Here is a 27,244-nt window from a genome sequence, read left to right on the forward strand (position 1 = left end):
GTTGATTATGCTTAAGTGGTTAAATTAACCCCAAAAACTAGTATCTGTACAAGTAAATTTAAATTCGGCTTTATATTTTTTCAAATATGTGTGATTTTTTTTTACAAATAGAGAAGCTGTTACAATTGATTAAAGACGGCATTTTGAAAAAAAAAATGAGAAAAAAAATTCTAATGTTACTTCTACTATATATCTAAGAAAATGTTAGGATAATAAAGTTACTGAATTAGACATTCCCGTTCATTGACACGTGTGCTAGACTAAAGGTATTTTGGTCATTTTGGTGTTGTAGTGTGTTTGGCGGTGCAGAGTGTTAAATGATGTGATGGACATTTGTTGTGACATTTGAAAATTCTTCTTCTCCAAGGCAAGTTACCTGCGTCGTTCTTCTCCAGGTATCCTTCTTTTCCCTTCCTCCTTCTTTTCCCTTCCTCCTTCTTCTCTATTTCTTCTTCTTCTTCTTCATTCCTTTCTTAGTTCCGTAAGTTCATTTTCTTTAACTTTTGAACTACATTTTATTTGTTGATCGTTGTTGTTGATATTTTTTTTTAAAGTTAAATATTTTGTATTTACTGTTTTTTGTTCTTGATGCATCTTTCTTCTCTATCCATTGTTTTTGTACTTCGTCATTGTGTTGTATTATCTTTTAAAAGACGTTTATAGAAGTTTCTTTTTGTTTTAGATATTATTTGTTCATCGTTCTTAGAAGACGTTGTGATGTTTTTCTTGAAAAGAAATTTCTGATGTTTCTTTTTGTTCATTATTTTGTTCCTTTTTTTTTGTACTTCGTCATTGTGTTGTATTATGTTTTAAAAGACGTTATAGAAGTTTCCTTTTGTTTTAGATATTATTTATTCATCTTTTTTGGAAGATGTTGTGATGTTTTTGTTGAAAAGAAATTTTTTTTGTTATTTTCAGGACTTTTTTCTGTTCATTTTTTCAGTTGTATATGATTAGAACATATTGAAGAAGATTTTGTTGTGATTTTGTTGAAGAAGATTCGTACCTTGATATTTTGTTTACTTTATTTTTGTTTTCTTTATTTGAAGTCGTTGTGTCGTTGGTTGAAACTTAACACCTAATTTTTGTCACGTATTAGATGGCAAAAAAATTTGATATGATCAAGGATATTGATGGAAGAAAGGAAATGTTGAAACTTGCTGTTAGAATCGTAGATTCGTGGTATGTTGAGTCCTGGGATTCCAAACGAAGTATGGAAATGGTTCTGATGGATCAAAAGATAATGTAAAGTACCATATTTTAGCATGTTGTACATTTTATTTTATTAGATGACAACTATATTTAACCATATATGTTTTAATTTGTTGTTCAGGGTGATGTTATTGTTGCAATGATTAAGAAGGAAGATATGGGTGTTTGGGAAGAGAAGCTAAAAGAGGGTGAAACTTACATAATGCATAACTTTAAACTGTTGAAGAACAGAGCTCAATATAGAGTTTGTGAGCATCCATTTAAGCTGTTGTTTATAGGAGCAACGTCTATACGACCACAACCCATTGCAAGCATACCTAGAAAGCTTTGGAAGTTCAAAAGTATAAAGGATATCATTGATGGAAAGTATTGTGTTGATTTGTTGGTTGGTAAGTTTATTGTTGTATCGTTATGTATGTGCCCTATATTTATTTTTATTGTTAATTTATTAATTTTTTTGCATGTTAGATGTGATTGGTATGCTGGACAATGTAGAGGAGAAAGGCCATTCCAAAAATGTTGTGTTTGACCTCAAAGATTTGAGGTTTGTTTCATTATGTATGGTGTTTTATATTTACAATATTTTTTAATTATTTGATAACTATTTTGTAATTTGTTGTTGTTATGTCATTAATGTAGTGGTGTTATAATCTGTTGCACATTGTGGGATTCGTATTGTGAGAAATTATTGAGTTATTGGAGGACATGTAGTCAAACATCTAATGTTGCTATTATTCTTACTCAGGCTAAGATAAAGCCTGCTTCAGTTATGAATAACGTCATTACTATATTTAGATTATCATTATTATTTAATCTAATTTAATTTGTTTGTATAGGTCCATGGCCAGTGTCACTGTCTAATTCTTGGAATGGTTCGAAACTGATAATGGGTGATGACATACTTGAGCTGATTGATTTTAAGAAGCAATTTGCAGAGTATGTTTATATGTTAGCCATGTATTGTTGATTAATTATTTTTTTTTCATAAACACTAACAAATTTGTTCTTTGTAGAACCTCTAACAGTGAAACTTTTGAGGAGGGGAGTCAATATAGTGGCTCTTCACAGATTAGTCATGTTGATAGGTTTATGTATAAATATGTTGTTAAAAGTGTTTCAGAGATTATTACTGTATTAGAGGTAGTTGTCATGTTTGTAAATTTCTTTTAAGTCCATTTTGTAATTGTTGATGATATTATTGACCTTTTTTGTATTGATATAGGAGATTTCTTGTGTTACTGTTGCACGTACACTTAAATTTAACTTAGGAAATGATGGATGGAATTATCTGGTGTGTAACGTTTGTACGAAAAGAACTCACGAAGTTGGTTCTTTTAAGTGTCTTAGCTGTGATGCTTTTAACGATTCTCCAAGAATCCGGTTCGTAAATGTTAAATTTATATGTTATGCCTTATGCCATAGTGTTATTTCTAATATAAATTTTTCATGTACTGTTTTTATCTATTAGGATGGATAATGAAAATACCCAGTCCAGTACAAGTGCAAGACTAAAAAGGAAACAAATAATCCAACACAAGAGGATGAATGCTACGTGCATACAATAGAAGCACCCTGAAACAAAAAGACGAAATTGTACACCATTAGCTGATGTAACAAGTTGTTTTGTGAATGAAGAAAGGTCTCATAAGGAATTACCAATGAAAGGTCGACATCCTACTTTGGTGAATGAGCAAAGAGATATTGCTGGAAGCAGAAGAAAGCAACAAAATCTTCTTCAGAGGTTTAAAGCCACTGTTAATATAGTCACAACAACCAATGATTCCAACATGCCAACTCAATCAGTGCAGTTAGAAGTTATTGATGAACTACAGTTAAGCCGAGATAATTCAGATTCATCTAATTCCCATGTAGAAGGTAAAATTAAGTTATAATAACAAAATGAATATTCATATACTTTGTCAAATAAAAAAATTATATCAGTTTGATTACAATTGTATTAGATAAATTACATGAATACTTATTTTGCAGACAGTCATGCAAAGTATGAAATGAACTACGAATTCATCAATCACAAATAAAGATAGGGCTTCTAAAAACAATTATTGTCATATATTTTTTCAATCATCTATGATAATATAAACTCACTAATCTATTCATTTGCAAGTTGTATGCAGATATAGGGGATCCAATCTATATTTGTCAGCATTGCCAAGGTCATATGTGGTATGAAGAACGTATTGACAAAAGTCATCGAAGTATTAATCCCAACTTTCAACTTTGTTGTGGTAATGGCAAAGTTCAATTGCCAATGTTAAAAGACCCCCCTGATGAACTTCAACAACTTCTGTTTCAATCTGATTCTAAACAAAGTCGAAGTTATCAACAACACATTAGAACATACAACATAATGTTTGCATTCACATCTCCTGGAGCAAAAATTGACAACAAATATAACAATGGACGTGGACCACCAAATTTAAGAGTTCATGGCCAGTCATGTCATCGAATTGGTAGTCTTCTACCACCACTTGGAAAACAGCCAAAGTTTGCTTAGCTATACATATATGATACTGATAACGAGATACACAATAGAATTCAATCTTTGAGGTAAACTACTATTATAGTTTCTGAATTTATTATATAATGAGGCTATCATTTTGATTTGAAATTCAATGTCATTGTAGGAACCATAATGATATTGATGCTGAAATTGTAAGAACACTAACTCAGATGGTTGATAAGTACAATGTACAATGCAAATCTTTCAGAATGGCTAGGGATCGATATGCAGAACAACCATTTCATGATCTCAAGTTAAGGCTTATAGCAGATAGGCAAAAGGATGGACGAATATACAACATGCCAATGGTTTCAGAAGTAGCTGCATTAATCGTTGGCGATGTTGATAGCGCTTCTCCTAGAGATATTATTATGGAAAGCAGGACAGGTAAGCTGCAAAGAATAAATGAGTTGCACACCAGTTATTTGGGATATCAATATCCTCTATTGTTTCCATATGGTGAAGATGGTTATAGGCATGATATTAGTCATCGCGATTCTTTGGCATCAAAACGTAATCAGTTAACAATCAGGGAATGGTTTTGTTTTAGAATTCAGACTCGAGATTGTGAGGCAATGACTATTCTTAGATCTAGAAGATTGTTCTAAGAATTGTTGTTGATGGATACACAATGATTGAGTCAGAAAGATTATCATTCATCAGAAACAATCAATCCAAGCTGAGGGTTGATAAGTATAATAACCTTTGTCAACCAAGTAATGAAAGTCAAACTGATGCCTCTAAAAAAGGAAAACGATTTGTGCTTCCGTCAAGCTTTGTTGGTGGCAGAAGATTTATGGATCAATTATATTTTGATGGAATGGCAATATGTGGTCATGTAGGATTCCCATATCTATTTCTAACTTTTACTTGCAACCCGAAATGGCCAGAGATATCTCAAATATTAAAGAGTTCAAAGTTAAGTCTTCAGACCGGCCAGATATTATTGCAAGAGTATTTAGAATCAAATTTGATCAGTTGCTATCAGATTTAACGAAAAAGCATATATTGGGCAGAGTAATAGCATGTAAGTATTAATATTTTGATGATTGAATGCCAAATTTTGAACTATTGTTGTCTTCTAACAACGTAATTGTTAATTTATTTTTGACAGACATGTATAGTATTGAATTTCAGAAATGAGGTTTACCACATGCTCATTTGCTAATATTCTTGCATCCTTCTAGCAAATATCCAACAGCCTTGGATATAGATAAGGTCATTTCAACTGAAATACCATGTGCCAAAAAGGAGCCACAATTGTATGCCTGTGTCAAAGAACATATGATGCATAGACCATGTGGATTATCTAATAGATCATCTTCGTGCATGAAGAATGGTTCATGTTCCAGATTTTATCCGAAGAAATTCCAAAATATTACCACAATTGCAGAAGATGGTTTTCCTCATTATCGTCGAAGAAGCAACAGTATCACTGTTGTCAAGAATGACATAGAACTAGATAATCGTTTTGTTGTCCCTTACAATCCTACAATATTGGTCAAATATCAAGCTCATGTCAATGTTGAATGGTGTAATCGTTTCAATTATATCAAGTACTTATTTAAGTACATCAATAAAGGATATGATAGAATTACAGCTGCTATAGTTTCCAATGGCAATGATGAGAATGTACCTCAACTTGTTACAGATGAAATCAAACAGTATATCGATTATAGATATATTTCCCCATGTGAAGCATGTTGGAGAATATTTTCATTTCTATTAATGGAAGAAATCCAGCTGTTGAACGACTATTTTTTCATTTGCCTGGTGAGCAATCAGTGTACTTCAAGGATGATGATGATATTGATGAAATCATTGCAAAACCAACAGTTAAGGAGTCAATGTTTACAACCTGGATGGACTGCAACAAAAAATATTCTGATGCAAGGAATTTAACATATCCACAATTTGTATCTAAGTATGTTTATAACAAGAATAAAAGATGTTGGAAACCAAGACAAAAGGGCAACACCATTGGCAGACTTATCTGGGTTCCCCCAGCAACTGGTGAATTTTTCTACTTAAGGAGGATGCTAACAGTAGTAAAAGGTCCACAATCATATGTAGATCTTCGAACTGTTGACAACATAATATATGCTACATTTAGAGAAGTGTGTGAAGCTTGTGGATTTTTAGCAGAAGATACCGAATATGTTGATGCTATTAAGGAAGCTAAAGATTGGGGATCCGGACACTTCTTAAGGAAATTATTTGTAACCATCCTCATGTCAAATATTGTCTTAAAACCTGAAGAGTTGTGGAGTAAAACATGAGAATGGTTGTCTGATGGAATACTATACAACGAACGGATTATTGCTACAAATGAAGGTACAATCAATTAAAGCATATCAAATCTATGTTTCATGTTCCAAGTATGTTAATTGAATTTTTGTGTTGCAGAACTCCTTCTCAATATTGAAACTCTTCAAAATTTGACTTTAATTGAGATTGAGAAGCTCTTGCATAATAACTAGAGAACATTAAAGGAATGACCGTCTATGCCTTATCCCAATGATTTTGTGGTAGCTTATTGTGGAAATAGATTGGTATATGCAGAACTTGATTACAACAAGGATGATGAGCTACATATATTTGAATCTAACTTTAACCGTATGACAGGTTTGTGTTCTTTTCTCTATGCATTATTCATCAAGACATTAAAATATAACTTAATAAATTATGACTAATTCCAGCTCCTACACTAGAGCACTCTGTTTGCAACATTACAAAAGGTAGTGAACTATCAGACCTGATGAAATTGGCAAACCTAATAATTTGGGATGAAGCACCAATGATTCACAAGTATTGTTTTGAAGCATTGGATCGTACTTTAAAAGACATCATGAGGGAAAAGAACAAAACTAATTAAATTTTTGGTGGCAAAGTAGTTATTTTTGGAGGAGATTTTAGACAAATACTGCCTGTTATTCCACGTGGAAGCAATGAAATTGGCAAACCTAATAATTTGGGATGAAGCACCAATGACTCACAAGTATTGTTTTGAAGCATTGGATCGTACTTTAAAAGACATCATGAGGGAAAAGAACAAAACTAATTCAATTTTTGGTGGCAAAGTAGTTGTTTTTGGAGGAGATTTTAGACAAATACTGTCTGTTATTCCACGTGGAAGCATGTCTAATATTGTTCATGCTACTATAAATTCATCCTATCTTTGGGATCATTGCCAGATTATGAATTTGACAAAGAACATGCGGCTATTGCAAAATGGGTTACAATAGTCTACTATAGCTGAAATTGAAGAGTTTTCTTCGTGGATAATAAAAATTGGCAATGGTGCATTGAATGAACCAAACGATGGATTAGTTGACATAGAAATCCCATCAGAATTACTAATATCAGAATATAATGATCCTATCCAAGCCATTGTCAATAGCACATATCCAGGATTAATGCAAAAGTACAAAGATGAAGGGTTCCTCATATCAAGAGCTATTCTAGCCAGTCGAATTGAAACAGTTGATGAAATTAATCAATCTGTTTTGGAATCAATTCCAGGTCAGGCATTATTCATAATTAACAATTTACTAAATCATCACTAAGATTTGTCAACTTAATCTAATTCATGTATTTCAGGAGAAATTAAAGAATATCTAAGCTCTGATTGCATAGATACCTCTGAGCCAACAGAAGCTAAAGCATATGATGGTATTACACCTGAATTTCTAAATTCTTTAAGAACATATGGACTACCAAACCATAGTATCAAGCTAAAGGTTGGTGCTCCAATTATGCTCTTAAGAAATTTGGATCAATCTCAAGGTTTGTGTAATGGTAGCTGATTAATAGTGACTAAACTTGCAAACCATGTAATCAATGCAAAGATTATTACTGAAAAATCAAAAGGGACTGAGATTTACATTCCACGTATGTCCGTGTCACCATCCCAGTCCCCTTGGCCATTCAAGCTGATTAGAAGACAATTCCGATCATGTTGTCTTATGCTATGACCATTAACAAATCTCAAGGACAATCTTTAGATTGTGTTGGGTTGTATTTGCCAACACCAGTTTTTAGTCATGGTCAATTATATGTTGCAGCTTCTAGAGTTAAAAGCAAATCTGGATTAAAGATTTTAATCCATGACAATGAAAACAAACCTTTGACTACTACGACAAATGTAGTTTTCAAAGAAGTTTTTAACAATGTATGACTGTATTGTATGGTAACATACCTGTGTGCCTGTATTTTGTGAAAAATTCCTATCAGAGGCTACTTTTGAAGATATCAATTGTTCATTGTGCTGCATTCATATGCTGAATTGGTGTCCTGTTTTAAGTTTCTGTTTGAATGCATTTAAGGAAAAGATGGAGATCCAAGTAAATTGGTTCCTTCTGTCATCATATATGTTGGTTTATCATATCTTCAATTTACCATTTTTATTCCTTGAATATGTGCTTATTTTGGCATATGCATTAAAATTCTAATCTACCATACACCAAAAAAACCAAACAATATTTAATCAATGCATAGATTCAACAAACGACTGTCATTACTTATTATTCACACCAACATAATTATTTGGCACACCTACCACAATTAGATCAAATGTTGCCCATGTACCTTCGTATAATAATTAGTTATGAAAATAAGTATTTTTAAAACCTATATTCAGCCCAATTGATACTGAATATACTTACTAACCACACCACCGTAATTATGCCATGGACCTTCATAACATAACTGTCACGTTATTAATTTTTTCAAGTAAACCAAGACTCTAAAACCTATAACTAGCCCAATTAATAATGACTATTTACTAACCAAACCACCATCATTCTCTACCACACCTCCCATATAGTTGACATTATTATTGTTATAAGCTCTACAAATTGTGATCCATTTTCATATATCAAATAGCTATTGTAATTATGACTATCTTACCTATATTAAGTACATGAAATCATGAACTTTCGAATTACTTTTTCAATTCAGTTCTCTATAATAATTGTAACAAATATTAACATCTTTAACTTATTATAGTTTTTATAAATATTTAACATTATACTCAATCTTAATTGTACACATTAAATTATTAATTTTCATAGTACACATTATTAAATTAATTTAATTTTGTGTAGTACATAATATTCCCAATGACAATACTTATATTCAATGAACTCGGATGGATTTTTACGTAATAATACTTATAAATTTCCAATTTTATTTAGCAATTGCTATTAAGAATACTTCATTAACTTTTAATTTTTCTTGCTCTACGTTTCGTATAATGCAAAATATAATAATACTTATAAATTTCCAATTTTATTTAGCAATTGCTATTAAAAATAGTTGATTAACTTTTAATTTTTCTTGCTCTACGTTTCATATAATGCAAAATATAGTAATATATTATTTTAATTTATTCTAAGTAATTTGATTTTCAAACAATGTACACGTTCACAATTTTAATTTCACAATATATATTTTTTATTTATTCAAATCTTTCTTTTCTCTAATAATCTACTTAAAAATAATATAAAGTACTAAAATGAAATTATGATACATTGACCAATCCGAAATACCACATATAATTACAATACATACTTCATTTAATATTATATATTCTGGTCTTTATAAACAAAGATGACAACATACCAAAAAAGATTAATATTCAGATACAAAATATTAGACAAACATTAATGCCAACATACCAAAAATATCAATGTTGACATACAAAATATTAGTTCTATTGAAATAAAGAAAACTAAATAGACATTGTTCATACGTGCCATATATTCGTTTTACACACCAAAATAACTACAAACACTTATACTTGCTAAATCTTCAGAATTTGGATGACGTTGCTTTGGTCAATCTACACCATAAATCTAACACGATCTCTAGCAACCAACCCATTCTCCTGACAGTATTTCTTCCAACCACAAGTCAGATAACATTCAAATGAACTCCTGCCTGTCCATCGAATCTTGCAGTTCCAGTATTGTGAATGACCATTCGTTAGAACATAGTTTTTTCTCCCTTTCACCAAGCCTTCTTTCACAAATTTCGCATCCAAATACTACATTCAAAGAATTTGTGTTAACAAGATAAATATAAACCAAAATTAAGTAATAACTACAACTATCAGCCATACCAAAGAAGATGACCGAACATCATAAGAACTTAATATTTTCTCACAATCAACAGAACCAACTTCAACTTGGTTGCTACCACCAGGCTCGAAATCTCTCCTATAATCAATTTCAACTCCTTCCACCGAGAAGATCCTGTGAACAAAGACATTGTTTCCTACATAATTTAAATGTAGGAAACAAGGAGAAACAAACCCATAGTATTCAACATACTGAAAAAATCCAAATAATACCATTCTTCCACCCTCATTTGTGTCCACAAAAATTTCAAATTTTTTTGTTAAAGGATCGTACAACTTGACCGGATGGTTAAAGGAAATTTTTTCCTGACAGAACATTTGGAAGTACTCGGGCAAGATTATCAACAGCTACCAGAACAACCAACAGAAACCCTATATTAGTAAAAAACACGAAATGTAAAGTAAAAATAAAAAAAATGACTAAACTTACATTCCGTGTTTGGAATGAACTGCACTCTAAAGGCTTGGAAAAATCCGACTGAGGACAGAGGGTCACATGCTAGACCATTGTTCCTTCTACCAGGATACACGACTTCATTCCAGTCCAGATCGAACAACCTTATACGAAAATATCGATCTCCACAGTAAAAGCTACAGACGTAATACACATCGTTTAGGTCATAAAATCCCATAAACTGCTCTACCGCACGGAACTGTCTTTGAGGAAGAAGAGTTTGTTCAAACTCTACGTTGATCACGTTTCCTCTAGGATCACTGAAAAAATTTGTCCCTAGCAGTAGAGATTTGCCCCATTGTTCATAAAATCCTTTTTCAAACTCCAAAAACTCCTGTAATGCATAAAACCACAAAGATCCTTAAAAATAACAACTGTATAAAACATAATGGACATGGTTGAAGCAAAGGATGGCAGAAAAATTAAAACTTCCGTCCAAAAACTAACTGTATACATGAAACACACAAAACATTAAAAAACCAAACATGCAAACGGACTAACCTCTAAGGGTTCCATCACCATCACAGAGTTTTGGTAGAAATTGGTGAAGCTGAAATCCTTGGAGGCAGACATTGATCGTCGGACGGTTCTGTGACTGGTGAGGAACACTGTTTTTCTTCTTCGTTTCTGAACAAAAGAAGCTACAACCACGATATCTCCTTTTAACTAAAATAAAGGAAACGTCTTGTTGCACATCCAAACGTTCTGACCTTTAGAATAAAAACTTGCACAATATCAGTCTAAGCACGTTGACAAGACTAACCATAATTCCTTTTGCCACCATCTCTTCGTATTCCCATCAATATCTTATTTGTAATTTAATAATATTAATAATTTCAACCAAAAAAATAACGTTTCTGATTCAATTTCAAATATCTACTAATAGGTTTTTTGATCAATTAAAATCTTAATGACCTTATATTCCAAATTTAATAATAATGATTTCAAATTTAAATTTACCAACAATTAATAAACTTTTAAATCAATAACATTACAAATATAACCAAAATTAAAAAATTTAAATATAGTACATCAAATTATATAATTCTTCGTAGTTATAGTATATTATATTTACTTAATAATTATAATAATTTCATATACTAAAACTTACAAATCAATAATTTCAAAACATTTAAATCGAAATAAATCATTTATATCCAATAACATTAAATAACAATATATATTACAATAAATCAAATTACATATCACACATATACTTAAACCTACCTTACAACTAATTTATTATCAAATATACTAAAAATACAACATAAAATAATAGTTCATTTAAACTAACTATATAAATAATATATCCTTAAATCAATTTAATCTTTGCATATAATTAAATTAAGTATTGAACTCTTCAAAATATTTTTTTTCCTGATAATTTATTTATACATAAAAATATAAAAATATTTTTTCAACATAATCAAATAATGAATGCAAAAAAACACGACCACGGGTCTCCTACTAGTTAATAAAGAAAAAGAAATACAAAAACTTTATCCGCTCAGTCTCTTCAAATACAAAGAAAACAAAGACAAGTGCGTGTCATTCCTACTTCAGTCATGCAAGTGCTGCAAACTTCTTATCTCTTCATTTTGCCTAAACCCCTAAACCCTTCCCCTCTTCCTTTCCACCACCGTCCTCCGCCCTTTATCCACCATCCTCCGCCCTTTATCCTCCGACTCCGCGCTCTCTCCAGCTCCCTCCTCGTCCCAAAATCCTTTCGCACGGAAGAGTTCCCGGTGGACGATAGCTTCACCGAGAATTTTGGCCCCAACGACAAGGAATCCGAGGATGAAGCCCGGCGCCGAAACTGGATCGAGCGTGGGTGGGCTCCGTGGGAGGAAATCCTCTCTCCGGAGGCGGATTTTGCACGCAAGAGCCTCAACGAAGGCGAGGAAGTTCCCCTAAAATCCCCCGAAGCCATCGAAGCTTTCAAAATGCTGAAGCCTAGCTACCGCAAGAAGAAGTGGGAGGAGATGGGGCTGACGGAGGCGGAGTTCGTCGCTAAGCAGTTTGAGATCAAGGGCGAGATTCCGGACCCGCTCGTGACCACGTGGTCGGCGCCTCTCGTGGTGCGCCTCGTGCCGCCGCGCGACTGGCCGCCTCGGGGGTGGCACGTTGACCGAAAGGAGCTGGCGTTTATTCGCGAGGCACATAAGATGCAGGCGAAGAGGGTGAGCCTGGAGGAGGTGGAGAATGGAGTGAGGACTGACACCGATAATGTGTGCTTGGATAGGTATAAGGTGTTTCTGAAGCAGTATAAGGAGTGGGTGGAGGCTAACAAGGATAGGTTGGAAGAGGAATCTTATAAGGTTTCAATTTCACTTCAAACTGATGGTGAACTTTTTTGCTGTTTGGATTGGATTGAGAAGACATTTTCTTATTTCTTTTTCTTACAAAAATGTCCAGTTTGACTCCTTTAAAAATGAGGATGAAGGTAAAGTAAACTTTAAAAGATGAAATAAAATAATAATCATTAGAAAATAACATCTAGACATTCTAATGAACTTTAGAGTTTATTTTATAGATACACATGGGGAGGTTTTGGGGAACGATTGGAGATGGTCTTGCATCTCATAAGTATGTAGTTGGGATTTCGATCTCTAGTTCTATTTATTGGAGTGCATTTGTTGGGAAACATTAACTAAAATCATACGATCCTACAAATATAGTGTATGGCCTGACAAAATAGAAGCAACCATTTGTCGCTTTACGTTCTCCATGAAAAATCAATTGATTATTTGTCACCAGGAAGTTAATCCCAACACACTATTAATAAATCTTTGTATCTCAAGAAATCAGAATGACTCTTAGTTAGAGAATGCTCTGGTTTTACCAAAAGGAGTTTATTATATGTGTATTGGATTTTACTATAATTCTCAGCCACTATGAAACTTTAAATTTCATTCTTTCACTTTGCCTTATCGTTACCAGGAAAAAATTGTGATTAAAATTAAAATAGAAAGTGTTTTCTCAAAATAAATTCTTAAGATTTTGCTTTATTTCTTTTGAATATGGTTAATGTTAATGTGAATGTGGTTGTGACAGCAAGACCAAGATTATTACCCTGGTAGAAGGAAAAGAGGGAAGGACTACAAGGAGGGCATGGTAGGCAGCTTTGCCATTGTTCTTTCCTTTAAATGTATTTGGGGCTTATGAAAATGTGGTTCTAGTTCTTACCTTCTTTAACGTTTTATGCAGTATGAGCTTCCATTCTATTATCCTGGTCAAGTAAGTATGCGATTTCAATCTTATTAATCTTGAAGCCTGTTGTTCTCATGTCCTAGACTCTAGAAAGTAGAAACTTTACTTATGATCTGTCCTGAGATTTCTAAAGAGTATTAGCATTGTCTCTTCCCTCCTGGCTGAGTGATTGTCCTCTTTGGATAATTGTGTTTAATCCTATCGTTGTTTGCCTTAGTTTCATAGTCACGTTTACATATAATTCAAAGTTCAAACATACTTTTCTCTGCAATCTCTGTGACATAATTCTTAATAAAGTACCTAAAAGTATATTTAATATGTTGTCATTAATTACTTGGGACATTTTATGTGCAGATTTGTGTTGGCAAAGTGACAATGTTGCATCTCTATCAAGGGGCATTTGTTGACATTGGCGGGGTACATGATGGGTAGCTATCAATACTTTTTTTCGTCCCTTTTAGTGTTCGTTAAATAATTTTTGTAAAGCGGTAATTTCCATTTTGTTTGGAATGCTGATGTACTGCTCACATGATAACAAGTTACTTCCACTATCATAATCTTGCTAATTGAGTTACTACACTTTTAGAATGTGTCAAGTTATTTAATTTATACGAAATCAGTCTCTCAAGGGACAAAAGAAACTAGTAGATGCATTTTCTAAAATGATGAAAAGCAACTTCATAAGCATATTTGTAGCATTGAAATGCTTTATTGACGTGATACTTGTTAAATCTAGGGGTGTCAAAGTGAGCAACCTAGCTCACATTGGTTGGCTCATGGGTTGAGCTAAAATGAGTTGTTCAACCCAACTCACTAGCCAAAAGTTTTGTAACCTGGCTCGACCCACCATGGGTTGGTGGGTTACTCAGATTACTCACTTACAAGGATGTCTTGTTTTTGATTTATTTTATATATTTGTTGTAGTACAATCAAAATGGATTCACTCGATTTATTTTGTTAGAGTAGTTCAATCAAAGTTTTAACCTATTTCATCAAACTTATACTATAAAGACAATAGTTGAAAATTAAAGTGTCAATCTACATAATTTGACAAACAAATAAGTTAAACATTCAAACTATTCAAATATTATTGAACAACATTCTAGTATTTAAAGATCAAATTGTCAACCTACATGATTAGAAATAGTAAATAATTATAGACTTAATAGCATTTTTGGTCCATATATTTATAGAAATGATTCAATGTTTTCTCTCTGTTAGAATTATTACATCTATGTATTATCATTAACCCTAAGTAAAGGATGTAGAGTGTTGGAAACCTCCTAGAGCTGTATCTAGTTCTGCACCTAGGGTCCTAGTGCAGTCTCTTAGTCTTCTATATAACTATATCATATTTTCATTATAAATAGAAGAAAGTAAGAGGGGTCCCTTAAGCCCTCTAATCATATATTTTCAGTTTTAATCTTCAGTCTCTATTTTATTTTTAACTCAATGTGGTTTTATTTTTTAGAAAGTAAGAGGGGTCCCTTTAGCCCTCTAATCATATATTTTCAATTTTAATCTCATGTCTCTATTTAATTTTAACTCAATGTGGTTTTATTTTTTAGAAAGACTCAACGTGGTCCCTTTTTCTATATCAGTGTTAAGGTCGTTTAGAGAATGATAAACTGGAATTTGCTTCTACAATCCCTCACTCTTTTTACGTGTTTATTGTCCAATTCCAAAGACAAAATGGGAGGAATGATGTTAATGCTAACAAAATGGAAAGAATCACATTGAGTCTTTAAATAATATAGGAACCATCTTGATTCAAATATAAATTGAGGGAAAACATTGAATCGTTGCTACAAATATAGGGACCCAAAATGCTATTAAGCAATAATTATGATAAAAAACTTTAAAAAATGGTAAAAAATTAATAAAGGATTATTGGTGGGTTACATGTCAATCCACCTTCATTCCGGCTTAAACTCATTTAACTCGCTAGTTAAGTTAGTTAGGTTCAGTTTGATTCACATTTAAAAAACTGAATTTTTTTCAATCTAACCTGGCTCGTACCCACTGTGAGACAAGTTGGTTCACGGGTTGAAACCTATGTTAACATCTCTAGTTAAATCTTTTGATTTTGGTTCCATTGATTTTGCAGAGAAGAAGGAATTATTGTTTAAATACAAGAGAGAAGTAACTGATAGTAGGCTATTCTATTTTTAGTTAAACAATCCCATTTAGTAAATCTTTAAAATTTATGTTATATTTATATTGAGCTATTAATTAGTACATATTTCATTCCATTTCCAGTAGCTGTATTGCCAGCGCACTCATTGTTAGCATAAGTAAGTTTGATGATCTTCTTTTGTAGCATGCTTATCTTGTTTAGTGTTACTATGTGATGTTTATATTTCTGTCAGTTTTTTTCAAGAAGATTCACCTACCATGTTGTGTTTTAGGTGGGTTCCTATAAGGAGGAATGATTGGTTTTGGCTTCGCCATCACATAAAAGTTGGTATGGACGTCATGGTTGAAATTACGGTGAGTGTTTCAGTCACTAGTTGAAAATTTCCCATAAGTTATCACTAAATGTTTATTTGATGTTATGATAGAACACTAATATATTCGAGAAGAGTAATATTAATTCACACAGAATACATAAATACAGCAGAATTTTCTGTTTCAAAATCAGATTCCCTCATCAAAGACTTCCTGCAAATTACTAGAAAATAATAAACACTAGCCACTAACTTTTAATAATATACATGCCCTATACACATTTAATTACTTGCCACTAACTTTCTGGCCTAAACTGGCAGCATAACAGTCACAATTCAACTTATGTAACTGTTCTGCTTTCTGCTAATATATTATTATTTTATGAAGCTGTACGTCTCACAGTTAAAAGACTCAGAAAACAAGATCACATATCAACTACACTGAATGTTTCTCGAGATATTACTCTAACAGTAAGTCAAAAAGGGAAACCAAGGTCTTTGCTTACAAAGAATTATGTCTCCTTTCCCACAGGGTAATTCCCTGTCAACAATCTCACAACTCTGAAAACTAACTCACACAGCAGCCCCTTGCCCTAAATAAAGACTTCCTCAGAAAGTTTCACCCTATTACACAAGTGCGCCTCTAACTACTTTATTACACAAGCGCACCTCTAACTACTTTTTATGAATAAGTTTTCTTCTATAATATACATTCCATTTGCTATCATTGTCTCTGTGCCTATCAGAAGCTTTTATATTAGTACTCACCAAATTGCTGTCTGTGTCAATTCATTGGTAATATGCTATTCAATGCTGCATTTTTAGTCATTGTTTTACTTATGTTTTGAAATAGAAACGTTAGCTGAACATGTAGTATGCCATGTAAAATTTCCCTCTCAACTGTGCTTGCTGCCTCTTTGGGGGAGGGTATTTAGAATGGAATTTCTGGTTCGTGGCCTTACTGTTTGCTGGTATACTTTTTTTAACCTATTTTTGGTACTAAGCTATGGAAAATATCTTGCTTCAGAGTTTGCATTAATACTCCACTGATATAACTTTAACCACTCCATTTCCCGTATGTTATTGAAGTTTTTTCTTGTGTATCATATGTTTAATATTTCTGCATCCGTATCCATAAATTGCTTGCTGACTGACAATTTTGAATATCAAATCAATTTAATTACTATAGTGTTGGTTTCCATGTTTTCTGTATTTAAACAAATGAATTTCCTTTACCATCAGTTCACCTGTTCACATTTTGTTCTGCAGGCAAAGCGAGATCCTTATCGCTTCCGCTTCCCTATTGAACTTCGTTTTGTTGATCCGAATGTGGATCATCTAATGTATGATTACGTATTTTTGGTATTCAATGTTCTGTAACTCATTCTTAGTGCATAGTTTAATCTTTATTAATTTGATACGATTGAAACCGTAAATTTGACATTTGTTTTATTTTCAACTTCAGCTTTCACAAATTTGAATTCCCACCAATATTTTACCGTGATGAAGATACCAATGAAGATGAAATACGGGTTTGCACACCTTCCCCTGTTATACCAGACCGTGTCAATGCATGATAAAACTTGCTCTGCACTCATGGAACTCTTCCACAATAACTTGGCTGTGATTTCTTTCATGCTTACTTTTTGTGGGAAAGCATTCGAATATTACTTTTTCTCTGGATTTTTCAATGTCTAAGTTTATTTAATTCAAGATATTTTCATGAGGTTTGGTTCAGGTAAAGTACCTGCTCCTACAATGCTTTAATACAATCAAGAAGATTCGATACTGATGCTTGAACGCATGATGCTATTTACAAAATCACGGATACTATATTTCACTCAATTTAATATAATATATTAAGCCAGATTTGTCAATTGGAAGCATTTGTATTTACAAAGCATTAGTGCCTTTTCAATGCATAATATTAAACATCTAATGAGGTTCAACTTCCTCTAGGTTTATGTTTTGAATCTGTCAAAATGTGGTTTGTTTTTAAATAGTGTTATTATTATAGATATTCTCTTGATTTGAAATTTCACAATTTACAGCGTGACTGTGGAAGACCTCCTGTTCCTAGAAAAGATTTGGAAGACAAGCCAGAGGAAGAACCTCTATTGTCTAATCATCCATATGTTGAAAAGGTATCTTATAAATACATCACTTTTAGTAGTTGCAAGGAGGAACATTTGTGGTGGGCTTTTTAGCTCATGCATTTTATGCTTCTCTCTTAAACCAAATTTTATCCCATTTAAGAATATACCAGTCAATATAAGTGTAGGTCAGTGGTGGGTCATGCCAACTTGCTATTTTGGAATCGATATGTCTATAAGCACACATGGTGGTTCCAAATCCCTTTTGTGACTGTGACTTTGTTTAGTTTTTAAACTGGCTGCATCCTCATTTTTAATATGTTGAAGGAACCTATGCAGTACCTCTGCATAAATGTAAGAAGCCAGAAGAACTTTCTGCCTTTTTCACATTCACCCATAGTTAACCTGAATGGGTGGATGTTTAGTTGAATCTTGCATGAACAACGGTCATATATAAAAACTACAAGTATCTTCTAACAATGTAGACGTGTGCTTTAGTTACATTTTTGCTTAAAATCCCTGATTGCAAGATAAATCTGAACTCTGAAGGTTAAAAGGCACTTGCTTTGAATGATATTTGCTAAACTGGCTTCTGCACAAGGTTGGCATAAGTAAATATTGCAAGTGAAGAAGGAATTAAGATTCAAGTACTATTTTCAAGCTTTTATAACTACTCAGACTTGATGTTTTAAAATGTCGAGAAGAGAGAGAACAAGAAGGCATGATGAATTTTTAGTTCAAACCACGACGGACCTATTGTAGAGAGGAGAAAACAGATTACAGAATACTCAGTTACTCTATTTTAGGCCAATATCATAAATATAGAATCAATCTGATTGATCCTAATGTGATATCTATAGAATTCTAATATATCTACTAGATACTGACAGACATAAAGGCACAAGAAACTAAATGTAATGTTTTTTCTTTTAGTTTCTAGAAGGTGAAATACGAAACAAAAGGTGGATGGGGGATTTGATTTCATACATATTGTTCTCTGACAACACTTAATTCAAACTCCTTGCCTCAGTTCATGATCAAATTCACACAATTTGCTAATGTTCAATTTATCCTAATCAAGAATTCAATATCTCAAATTTCATTAGGTATTAACCAGTATCACTTGCACATCGTTATATTCCTAGACTAAGGACATATATATGGTGAGGGACTCCAAATGTAACAGAGCCACCAATTGTATAATTAAATCTAAAATCAGTTAATGGTTTGCAAGGAACAACTCAAATTGAAGAATTAAATTAAGAACAACTCAAATTTCTAAGAGGTTTAATTGAAATCATCATGATAAAGAATTAACTGCACATGGAGAGAAAGAAAATGAAAAGAAGAGAAAGAGATAAAGAAAAACTACATATTCTTGGTTGAACTTAGGTCCTCCTGGTGCATTTCAAGAAATACTTGTCCTTTTTCCAAATACCGCAAGTTGTACCTGACCTCTAACCCCAGAAAAGAGTGTGTGAAATTTTTTTCATATTATCAGTGCTAACCTTAGTAGAGTCAAATTTGCACATTGCAATACTTTATAACCTAAAAGAAACTCAAAATTCGTCAACATAATATCTTTCCTTATGTTTGAGTTGAACAAATTCAGTAAATCGTGTGCTGATACAACTAGAAACTTGAAGACTGGTGGCATGAGCCTTCTTCATTAAGCGGTTTGAATTTTACATTGATCGAAACTTTGTGGCACGAGCCTTCTTCAATGAGTGCTTTGATTTTCACATTGATCATAACCGTGTCTTATCCTTGTTTATCTTCACTTACTGTCTTTATTTTGCAGTTGTGGCAAATTAATGCAGCTGAACAAACGATTTTGGATGATATGGCAATTAATCCTGATAAATATAAAGGTAAAAAGGTGTCAGATTTGACTGATGATGAAGATTTTGATGAACAAAATGCTGTTCAGCATTCCGAAGTTAAATATAAAAATACAGTAATACCAAAAATTACTCTGGTGAGTATTCTTCTTATGATTGTGCATCTATATGGTTGCGGATTTGTTTACCTATTTTGACTTTTAACACTTTGGCAGAAAACAAGTGTCAAGGAGCTTGATTTGGAGGCTGCACTTGCCGAGCGTGAGGTCACCTATCCTTTTTTGCTAAAACATTTTTCTGTTATTGTTGTAATGCATATATTAGAGCTTGTTAGAAGGGCCACCTTTTGCAGGGGGGACGCCTTTAATTTTTATTGTTGATTTTTTTTTTCAAATTGTAGAGCTCCTCGACCTGTTACTGATACTTGTAGTTTTCCTCTTTTCAAAATCTGATGTTACCCTTTTGGTACACAGCACCATGTTAAACTAAGGAAAGAAGCAACGGACAGAGGTGAAAAATACAAAATTACCAAACTGAGGCGCAATATTGAGATGGATGAGTATGACTACATGCATTGGCGAAGATCATTTGAGGAAAGAGAAGCATTGATTAGAGACATAAGCTGGTACTATTCTGTTGATATTCATAAACATAATTTCTTGTAATGGTGGGTTGACTTTTTAACAACTATTTCTCCCTTTTGCAGTCGCAAAGCTCTTGGTCTTCCATTGGAAGAGCCTGGAAGGTATGTGGATGCTAGTAATTTTGAAAAAGGCAAATATGATCCGACAAGTCCACTGTATCGTTATGATTACTGGGGGGAACCAAAGAACTCAGAGAAGAGCATTCAAGAGCGGATGACTGATATTCATAACAAAAAAATTGTGGGGAAGGCAGATGTCTGGTATTCAATGTCCTACGATGATTGCATCAAGGAACAGATTGAAAGGGAAGCTCAGTCAAAGGAACAAGAAGGCAAAGGTGAGGATAATCAAAATGAAGATGAGGAAGATGAGGATGATGAAGATGACGAGGACTATTTTGACTTCAGTATTCTGAACAGTGTAGATACTAATTTCTCAGATCAGCCTCATGTTAATGGGACCGAGTCTTCTACAATCTCAGGTGAGGGCATGTTCGAGGACTGATGTATGCAGAGCATTATGTAGCAAAATTAGAATGTACAGTTAGGCTGAGAAATCTGCAAAACTTTTGGCTGTGTATCATGGCAATCTAATTATTTGTACGATCACGAAAATTTTCCTATGCATGCACTTTTATCAAGTTGCGAAAATTTATGCAGTGCATCAAGACATTCTGTCAAAATGTTAAACCAAGCAGTTTTAAACTTTACTGTTTAAGCAAAATATTAAAATAAGTTATTGTAGAAATAGTTTCGAACTTTTTCGCCATTTAAGAAATGTAACCAACAGCGATTTCTGGGATGTTTTTTAAACGTGTTTATGGTAATCCCTTATCTTTTTAATTCGGAAAGCTTTCTCCAGTAAAATGGTATTTGATTGGAGAAATTATTAGGATGTATCACTTTTTCTATTCTAATATCCGTCATTGATTGGAGAAACATTTTTAAAATATTAAACATAGCGTATTTTTAATGTTAATCTAAAATGTCAGCTCAGAAATAATCATATAAAATGGTATGTATCAAGTTAAATGCACACATGTACCGTGAAAATGGTGTCATTGCCGTCGTTTACCTTTGCCCAAAACCACAACCAGTTTGCTTTACCACATCTAATAGTTTGAAATCAGTTCACCGAAAGTACCTATAACTTTGAAATCAAACCCACCAGTACGTCGTACCTATATCTAATAGTTTCACCGACCAAGAGTCAGTTCCAGACATAAGCCACAACACGTCATGAGGATGATTTGGTTTTTGTATTAAAACTCGGGAAGGATCAACGATATACACTTTTTTTATTAAGACAATTATTTACTTGCAGGTCAAGAAAACCAAAGATTAGGAAAAGAACATATAAACTAACAATCGGTATCAAAGGAAAGAATAAATAGAAAGAATTGATTTTTACCCTGGCTCTAAAATATTTTACATTGTCAGAGAAACTAAACTACTTGGAAGTCAGACACAGAACTCGTTACAAATGAGTTCATTTTTACATGCAAAATTGGACATCTTGATTGATACAAACTTCCCATCCAAGTTACCAAAGCCCTTCAATAAATGGGGCTGCGAGCTAGCTATCCACATTTTCGGAAATCATTTCTCAAGTTAAAACCAAAATAATCAGAAAGAAGCAAAACAAAAACCAATATTCACTCCTTTGCTATAAGTTTTCGCTGTCCATCTTCAAACTTAGGTGTGAACTAGCATCAGACCATACAAATAGTGATATATTCCGCACCATAGCCACCCGAAAAAGCAGCATCCCTCCTTAGTCAAGCAACTGCTCGCAAGAACCACCGTTTATGTATTTTTTGGCCAAAATAATGTCACAGTCAGTCAATTTCTCCTTCTTCCACATCATTTAATGGTCCAGCAGCACCACTCACAGGCAGTTCCTCCTCTTCCTCCTCCTCATCATCCTTCATATACAAACCTAGCTGTTCTAAGGGATTCCCCTGTAGGTTGATCCTACCCAATCCATTTTGAGGTAGATCTGCGCTTGTCTCCTCTTTAAAACTTGGCATAGGTTCGTCATGTACAGCACTCAGCATCTCAAGATCTTCCAAAAATTGACTGCTCTCGTTTATATCGACAGTTTTCTCCATCTGCAAACAGAATCATTCAGTGCAACATTCAGGGATGCTGCATTTGCATCCTAACATACTTTTGTTTATAATAGTTACCTTTTGCAAAGCTTGACGGGCTGCTTCTCTTTCCAGCTCCCTTTTCCTTTTGGCTTCAGCTGCAGCTTCTGCTTCAGCCTTCCTCCGAGCTTCTTCTGCAGCCTTTGCCTCTGCCTGTAACCGTGCTTTCTCTAATGCACACCATAAACAAAATTACAACTTTCAGTTAAATCTTGAATACGAGGCAATGTTTTGACCAAACTCTATTTAGAACAACGAACATACCTTCTTTCTGTCGCCTTTCAAGTTCTTCTCGCTCCAACCTAAGTTTTTCAGGATCCCGCTTTTCATCCTGAGATCAATACAGATGAAATAACAGATATAAAAACTTTAAAAAATGCGGGCACAACTTTCATGAAAGACAATAATGTTGACAAATTGGTAATTACTAGATTTAATGATACCTTAGCAGCCACAGATATGCTCTATTTGGTAGGAAGAAAGGACAAAAAGAATTTTTTTAAGTTTATCAAATTCTGTTTTTCACCGAATTGATTGATGCACGGAATTAAAATTGCAATCAGTGCATTACCCCCTTAACAAACCTTTTCAAGGGCTTTCTCTTGAGCTTTAAGAATGGTGTCAGCAAAACGGCTCCTTAATAAAGCTGCACGATAGAGCTTTTCGGGAGAGACTTGCCTCTTAGATGCAGCACTCTCCCCTAAAATGTCACAGCATGAACGGTGAGATCATACCCTCAAAACAAACAGCAGACAGGTTTCTTCAATTTTTCAAGCTTACCCTCTTGATGGCTTTCTGATTCAGAAGCAACAAGCTTACTCTGGGAAGTCTGCTCAACTTGGCCACCAACATTCGTCGAATCTAAAGAAAGAAATCATGAGAAAGAAGGCAACAATAGCCGAGGCATCCTCATAAAAAAAAATGCCAACAAACCATAATATGGACATGAACATTGGTACACACCCTTTCCAGTTTCTGAATTACCAGGATCCCCTTTGTTTTGATCTAAAGTCAAGCCAGAACCTACATTTTCCTGCAATACATAGCTTTGTGTAAGCAAAGATATTGGTCAAATCACTAGCCTTTTCTATTGTATCTGAACAACATGACATCTGAAACCATTAGTATCCCATTTACCTTGGTACCACTAAGAGGTTCTGATGTTTTAGCTATATCCAACTCACTTCCAGATGAACTACCCGAGTCTGAATCTGGGACACCACAATAGCACTCAATCATTTGCATGCGACAGACAAGAATAAATTATTCCAACATATAGAACTCGTATTTTAAGTGATTAATTTTGCCAGCATCATGGGCCACACAAGCAGAGTTGCCAGTATCTAAAGAATTTAAAAGAAACTATCGAAAGAAAAACATTTTCTGAAAAGTGAAACATGTCAAAATTATGCACTACACGAACCACTGGATGAAGTGCCAGATTCACTACTAGAACTGCTTGAACTGGTGCATTTACTGTTTCTATTGGTACCATCTTTGTCGATCTCTAATGGAGGATAAGTTGAAATAGGAGGATCATTACCACCAACAATGTCCACGTCCTCCTCAACTTGTTCATTGACTGCATTTTTAGGGAGAAATAAAAGACCACACATGGTGTCAATTATTCATATATAATAAGGGTATGAAAACATGACAGCATAAGAAAAAGAATATACCTTTGCAAGGCTGCACCGGTGAATTACTGAACCCTGATTCATTCAGGAGCTGTATAAAAATCAAGCAAGCAAAAAATTGTCAGTCCATATGACACACATAATCAGGGAACCACCTATCTTGCCTAAGACCTCTCAAAACACTGCATTGAATTTTTTTAGCATCAAATTTCATGATTTTTTTTAGCGTCATCATAAGCAACTCTTCCTATAACTTGATAGAACATAAAATTAGTCGATCTACCTATTCTTGTGGTATCATACACTTTTAATATAAATTTCCAGAACAACTATTCAATAAGACTCAGATAAGGGTATAGAATTTGTCACAAAAATATCACATATGCTGGACAAATGTATTAGTTATACAGAGAGGGGGTGAGAGACCTCCAATTCACATTGTCCAGCTTTTGTCTGAGATCTTTGCTTCTCCAGCAAATAATCATCCAGAAGCTTCCGCAGTTTGAACAGGGTGTCATCACTAAGAGCATCAATATCAATTTCAATTTCCTCATCATTGGTTTGCCCTGCATTATAACTTTGCTCTCTCAAGAAATCAACAATAGCATCAGGAAGCTCTCCAAGCATGGCCTCCAACTCTACACTCAATTTATGCTTCTCCTCTACACTCATGATTTTTTTAAGAGGCTCAGGCTTGACACTATTTGATGTTATTTTCTTCTTTTTTGAGGGAGGAACTCGATCAGAAATTTCTGTTTCCACACGAGTAGGTCTAGAAGGCTCAGACGGGACACAGTCAATAACAGGAATTTTTTTTTCTATCGCCTTCCATCTCGATTCAAACATTTTATTAAGGGTATCAGCCATGACGTGTACATCATTGCCAGGTGGATTATATGTCATTGCATTTGAGAAAGTCAGTCGCACATCAGCAGCAAAATCCAAGAGATTAGTGTATTCACCAGAGGTTATTCTCCTCTTCACAGTACCCAAATCCATTGGATGTTTGATGACAGTGAAATAATCCGGAATGTTCAATTTAACAACATCAACAGGTGTGTTGAAAACCCAACCAAATTGATGAGTCATCAATCGGTTAAGTAATGCCTCACACGGTTTCATCATCGCAGCATGTGAGGCCACTGGCGCAGCAGGTTTGGGAAGTTCAGGACGTCCAGATATACTTTTCTTTGTCCTGGGACCACTATTTCCAGGTAAGGGCCTTTTCTTACCATGTGGCACCGATACTTCCATTGCCAAATGCTGGCTCTCCAACTTAGGCCTCTTCTGCCCTGCACTGCAGCTCCTAATGTCACTGGAGGGTGATAACACTAGAGCATTTGAGTTCATAGCTTCAACTTTCTTCTGAAATTCCTTTACTTGTTCAAGTTCCCATGTCAACCTTGTTTTCAAATCCTTTCTCTCAAAACCCGACATCCTTGACAAAGAGAAAAGTTGAAAAGGTACATCAAAACTACCATAACCACCCGTGCTCAAACCAGGGCATTTCCTCTTTGGTGCACAAGAATCTGCTGATGCCGTAAGCTCCGTATCAACCCTTCCCAAGCTGCCCAACCCTTCTGATTCACCCATAGTCTCAACAGCATGCCGAAAATCGGGAACAAAACCAGTAGCATAAGCTTTGGAATATTTCCTAGACTTCCCCATATTCTGTGAATGAGAGTACTTTCTGGATTCCTTTTGTCCAGCAAACTCTATAGGTACAGTAGGTGCCATAAGATAAAACTCCAACAACTGCACATATCAACGCCGACAACAAATTTTACTCCCACACAACAATCTCTGAAAAAAACCCCAATACCCCGAAGCACAAATCAAGTCTTATCCTCCAAATTTTAAAGCAAAATATCATAAAACCCAGTGACGGGTGTACTTCTCTCATACCCTATCGGCTAATGTCAGTTTGTCCGTTTCCCAATTCGCTTCCAATAAAAAAAATGTCGAAAGCAATCGCGACTTATTGAGATGCGAGATTCCTCAAAAATCCCTATTTGGCACAGCGAAGTGAGCAATAACACGCTCAATATTTAAAATCGAGGAGAGAAACTAGGAAACGAAAGAATTGCGAAAACGGAAAGGAAAGTAAAAAGAATAACCGAAGCATAAACCCTAGATCTCGAGAATGCGCGATGGAAGGGAAAGAAAAATGTTGGAAACCCTAAGTAGAATCCAATCGAGAACCTGGGTGTGTATAGCGTGACCTCCCAAATGCAATGTGGACGAAACCCTAACAGCGACGGCTTTCCATTGCAGACGCTCTCACCACCTTCTTCTTAACTCAGCGCAACTCGCGAAGAAACGCAAACGCTGATGCGATGATGCCAAAAGGGTTAGATCGCTCTCTCCTCTTTCCACTTAAAGACTCCTTTCGTTTCCTCAATCTCTAGATCCCACGGCCCACACTCCATCACGCCTCCATCTTAATCGCACGCTCACTGATGCATTTTCTCCTTCGCTCTCTTTATATATACCAACACTTTTCCTTTTTATTTATCTAAATAATATATTTAATTATTTATTTATATAATAATACACAAAAAAATAATAATCACTTCTGCTTCAACTTCTTTCTTTACATACTATACCTGTATAATATATTCATATTAATCTTTTTTTCTTTCTTTATATTCACAATTTAAATCTATTATATTTATTAATGAAGCAGGATTCACGTGTTCATTTTTTTTCTTTTTAAATTTTAATTCATAAAATATGTTATTATAATAATTGAGAAATTACGATAAACATATTTTGTTAAGATTTGATGATTCAAACCAGTAATATAGGTATATATTTTGACTCAAATTTATTTTATTATTATTATACATATATATACAATATATACTTTAAGGCATAATCACAGAAATTATTACCGG

At 34.0% G+C, this 27,244-nt stretch overlaps 2 protein-coding genes and 1 pseudogene across 2 annotated transcripts; 2 read left to right on the top strand and 1 right to left on the bottom strand.

The window, feature by feature from the left end:
- The first annotated feature begins 6,237 nt into the window (after window positions 1-6,237).
- On the top strand, window positions 6,238-7,910 carry LOC114163498 (annotated as a pseudogene).
- A 3,947-nt stretch (window positions 7,911-11,857) lies between these two features.
- On the top strand, window positions 11,858-21,228 carry LOC114163205 (protein PLASTID TRANSCRIPTIONALLY ACTIVE 10). The gene is made up of 12 exons (XM_028047367.1): window positions 11,858-12,644; window positions 13,381-13,440; window positions 13,534-13,563; window positions 13,891-13,964; window positions 15,945-16,026; window positions 17,253-17,326; window positions 17,449-17,515; window positions 18,035-18,127; window positions 19,878-20,054; window positions 20,133-20,183; window positions 20,391-20,542; window positions 20,624-21,228. Exons 1-12 carry the CDS (start codon window positions 11,892-11,894, stop codon window positions 21,063-21,065), a joined length of 2,055 nt encoding a protein of 684 aa, XP_027903168.1. The 5' UTR covers window positions 11,858-11,891; the 3' UTR covers window positions 21,066-21,228.
- Window positions 21,229-21,947: 719 nt separating this feature from the next.
- Window positions 21,948-26,787, bottom strand: LOC114162635 (transcription factor GTE10-like). Its single transcript, XM_028046592.1, has 11 exons — window positions 26,550-26,787; window positions 24,774-26,355; window positions 24,390-24,438; window positions 24,134-24,292; window positions 23,848-23,921; window positions 23,674-23,743; window positions 23,491-23,571; window positions 23,295-23,410; window positions 22,975-23,041; window positions 22,750-22,880; window positions 21,948-22,671 (listed from the first exon to the last, which is right to left on the bottom strand). Exons 2-11 carry the CDS (start codon window positions 26,082-26,084, stop codon window positions 22,399-22,401), a joined length of 2,331 nt encoding a protein of 776 aa, XP_027902393.1. The 5' UTR covers window positions 26,085-26,355; window positions 26,550-26,787; the 3' UTR covers window positions 21,948-22,398.
- Between the last annotated feature and the right edge of the window lie 457 nt (window positions 26,788-27,244).

Source organism: Vigna unguiculata, chromosome 9, assembly GCF_004118075.2.
Source record: "Vigna unguiculata cultivar IT97K-499-35 chromosome 9, ASM411807v1, whole genome shotgun sequence".
Taxonomy (NCBI): Eukaryota; Viridiplantae; Streptophyta; class Magnoliopsida; order Fabales; family Fabaceae; genus Vigna; species Vigna unguiculata.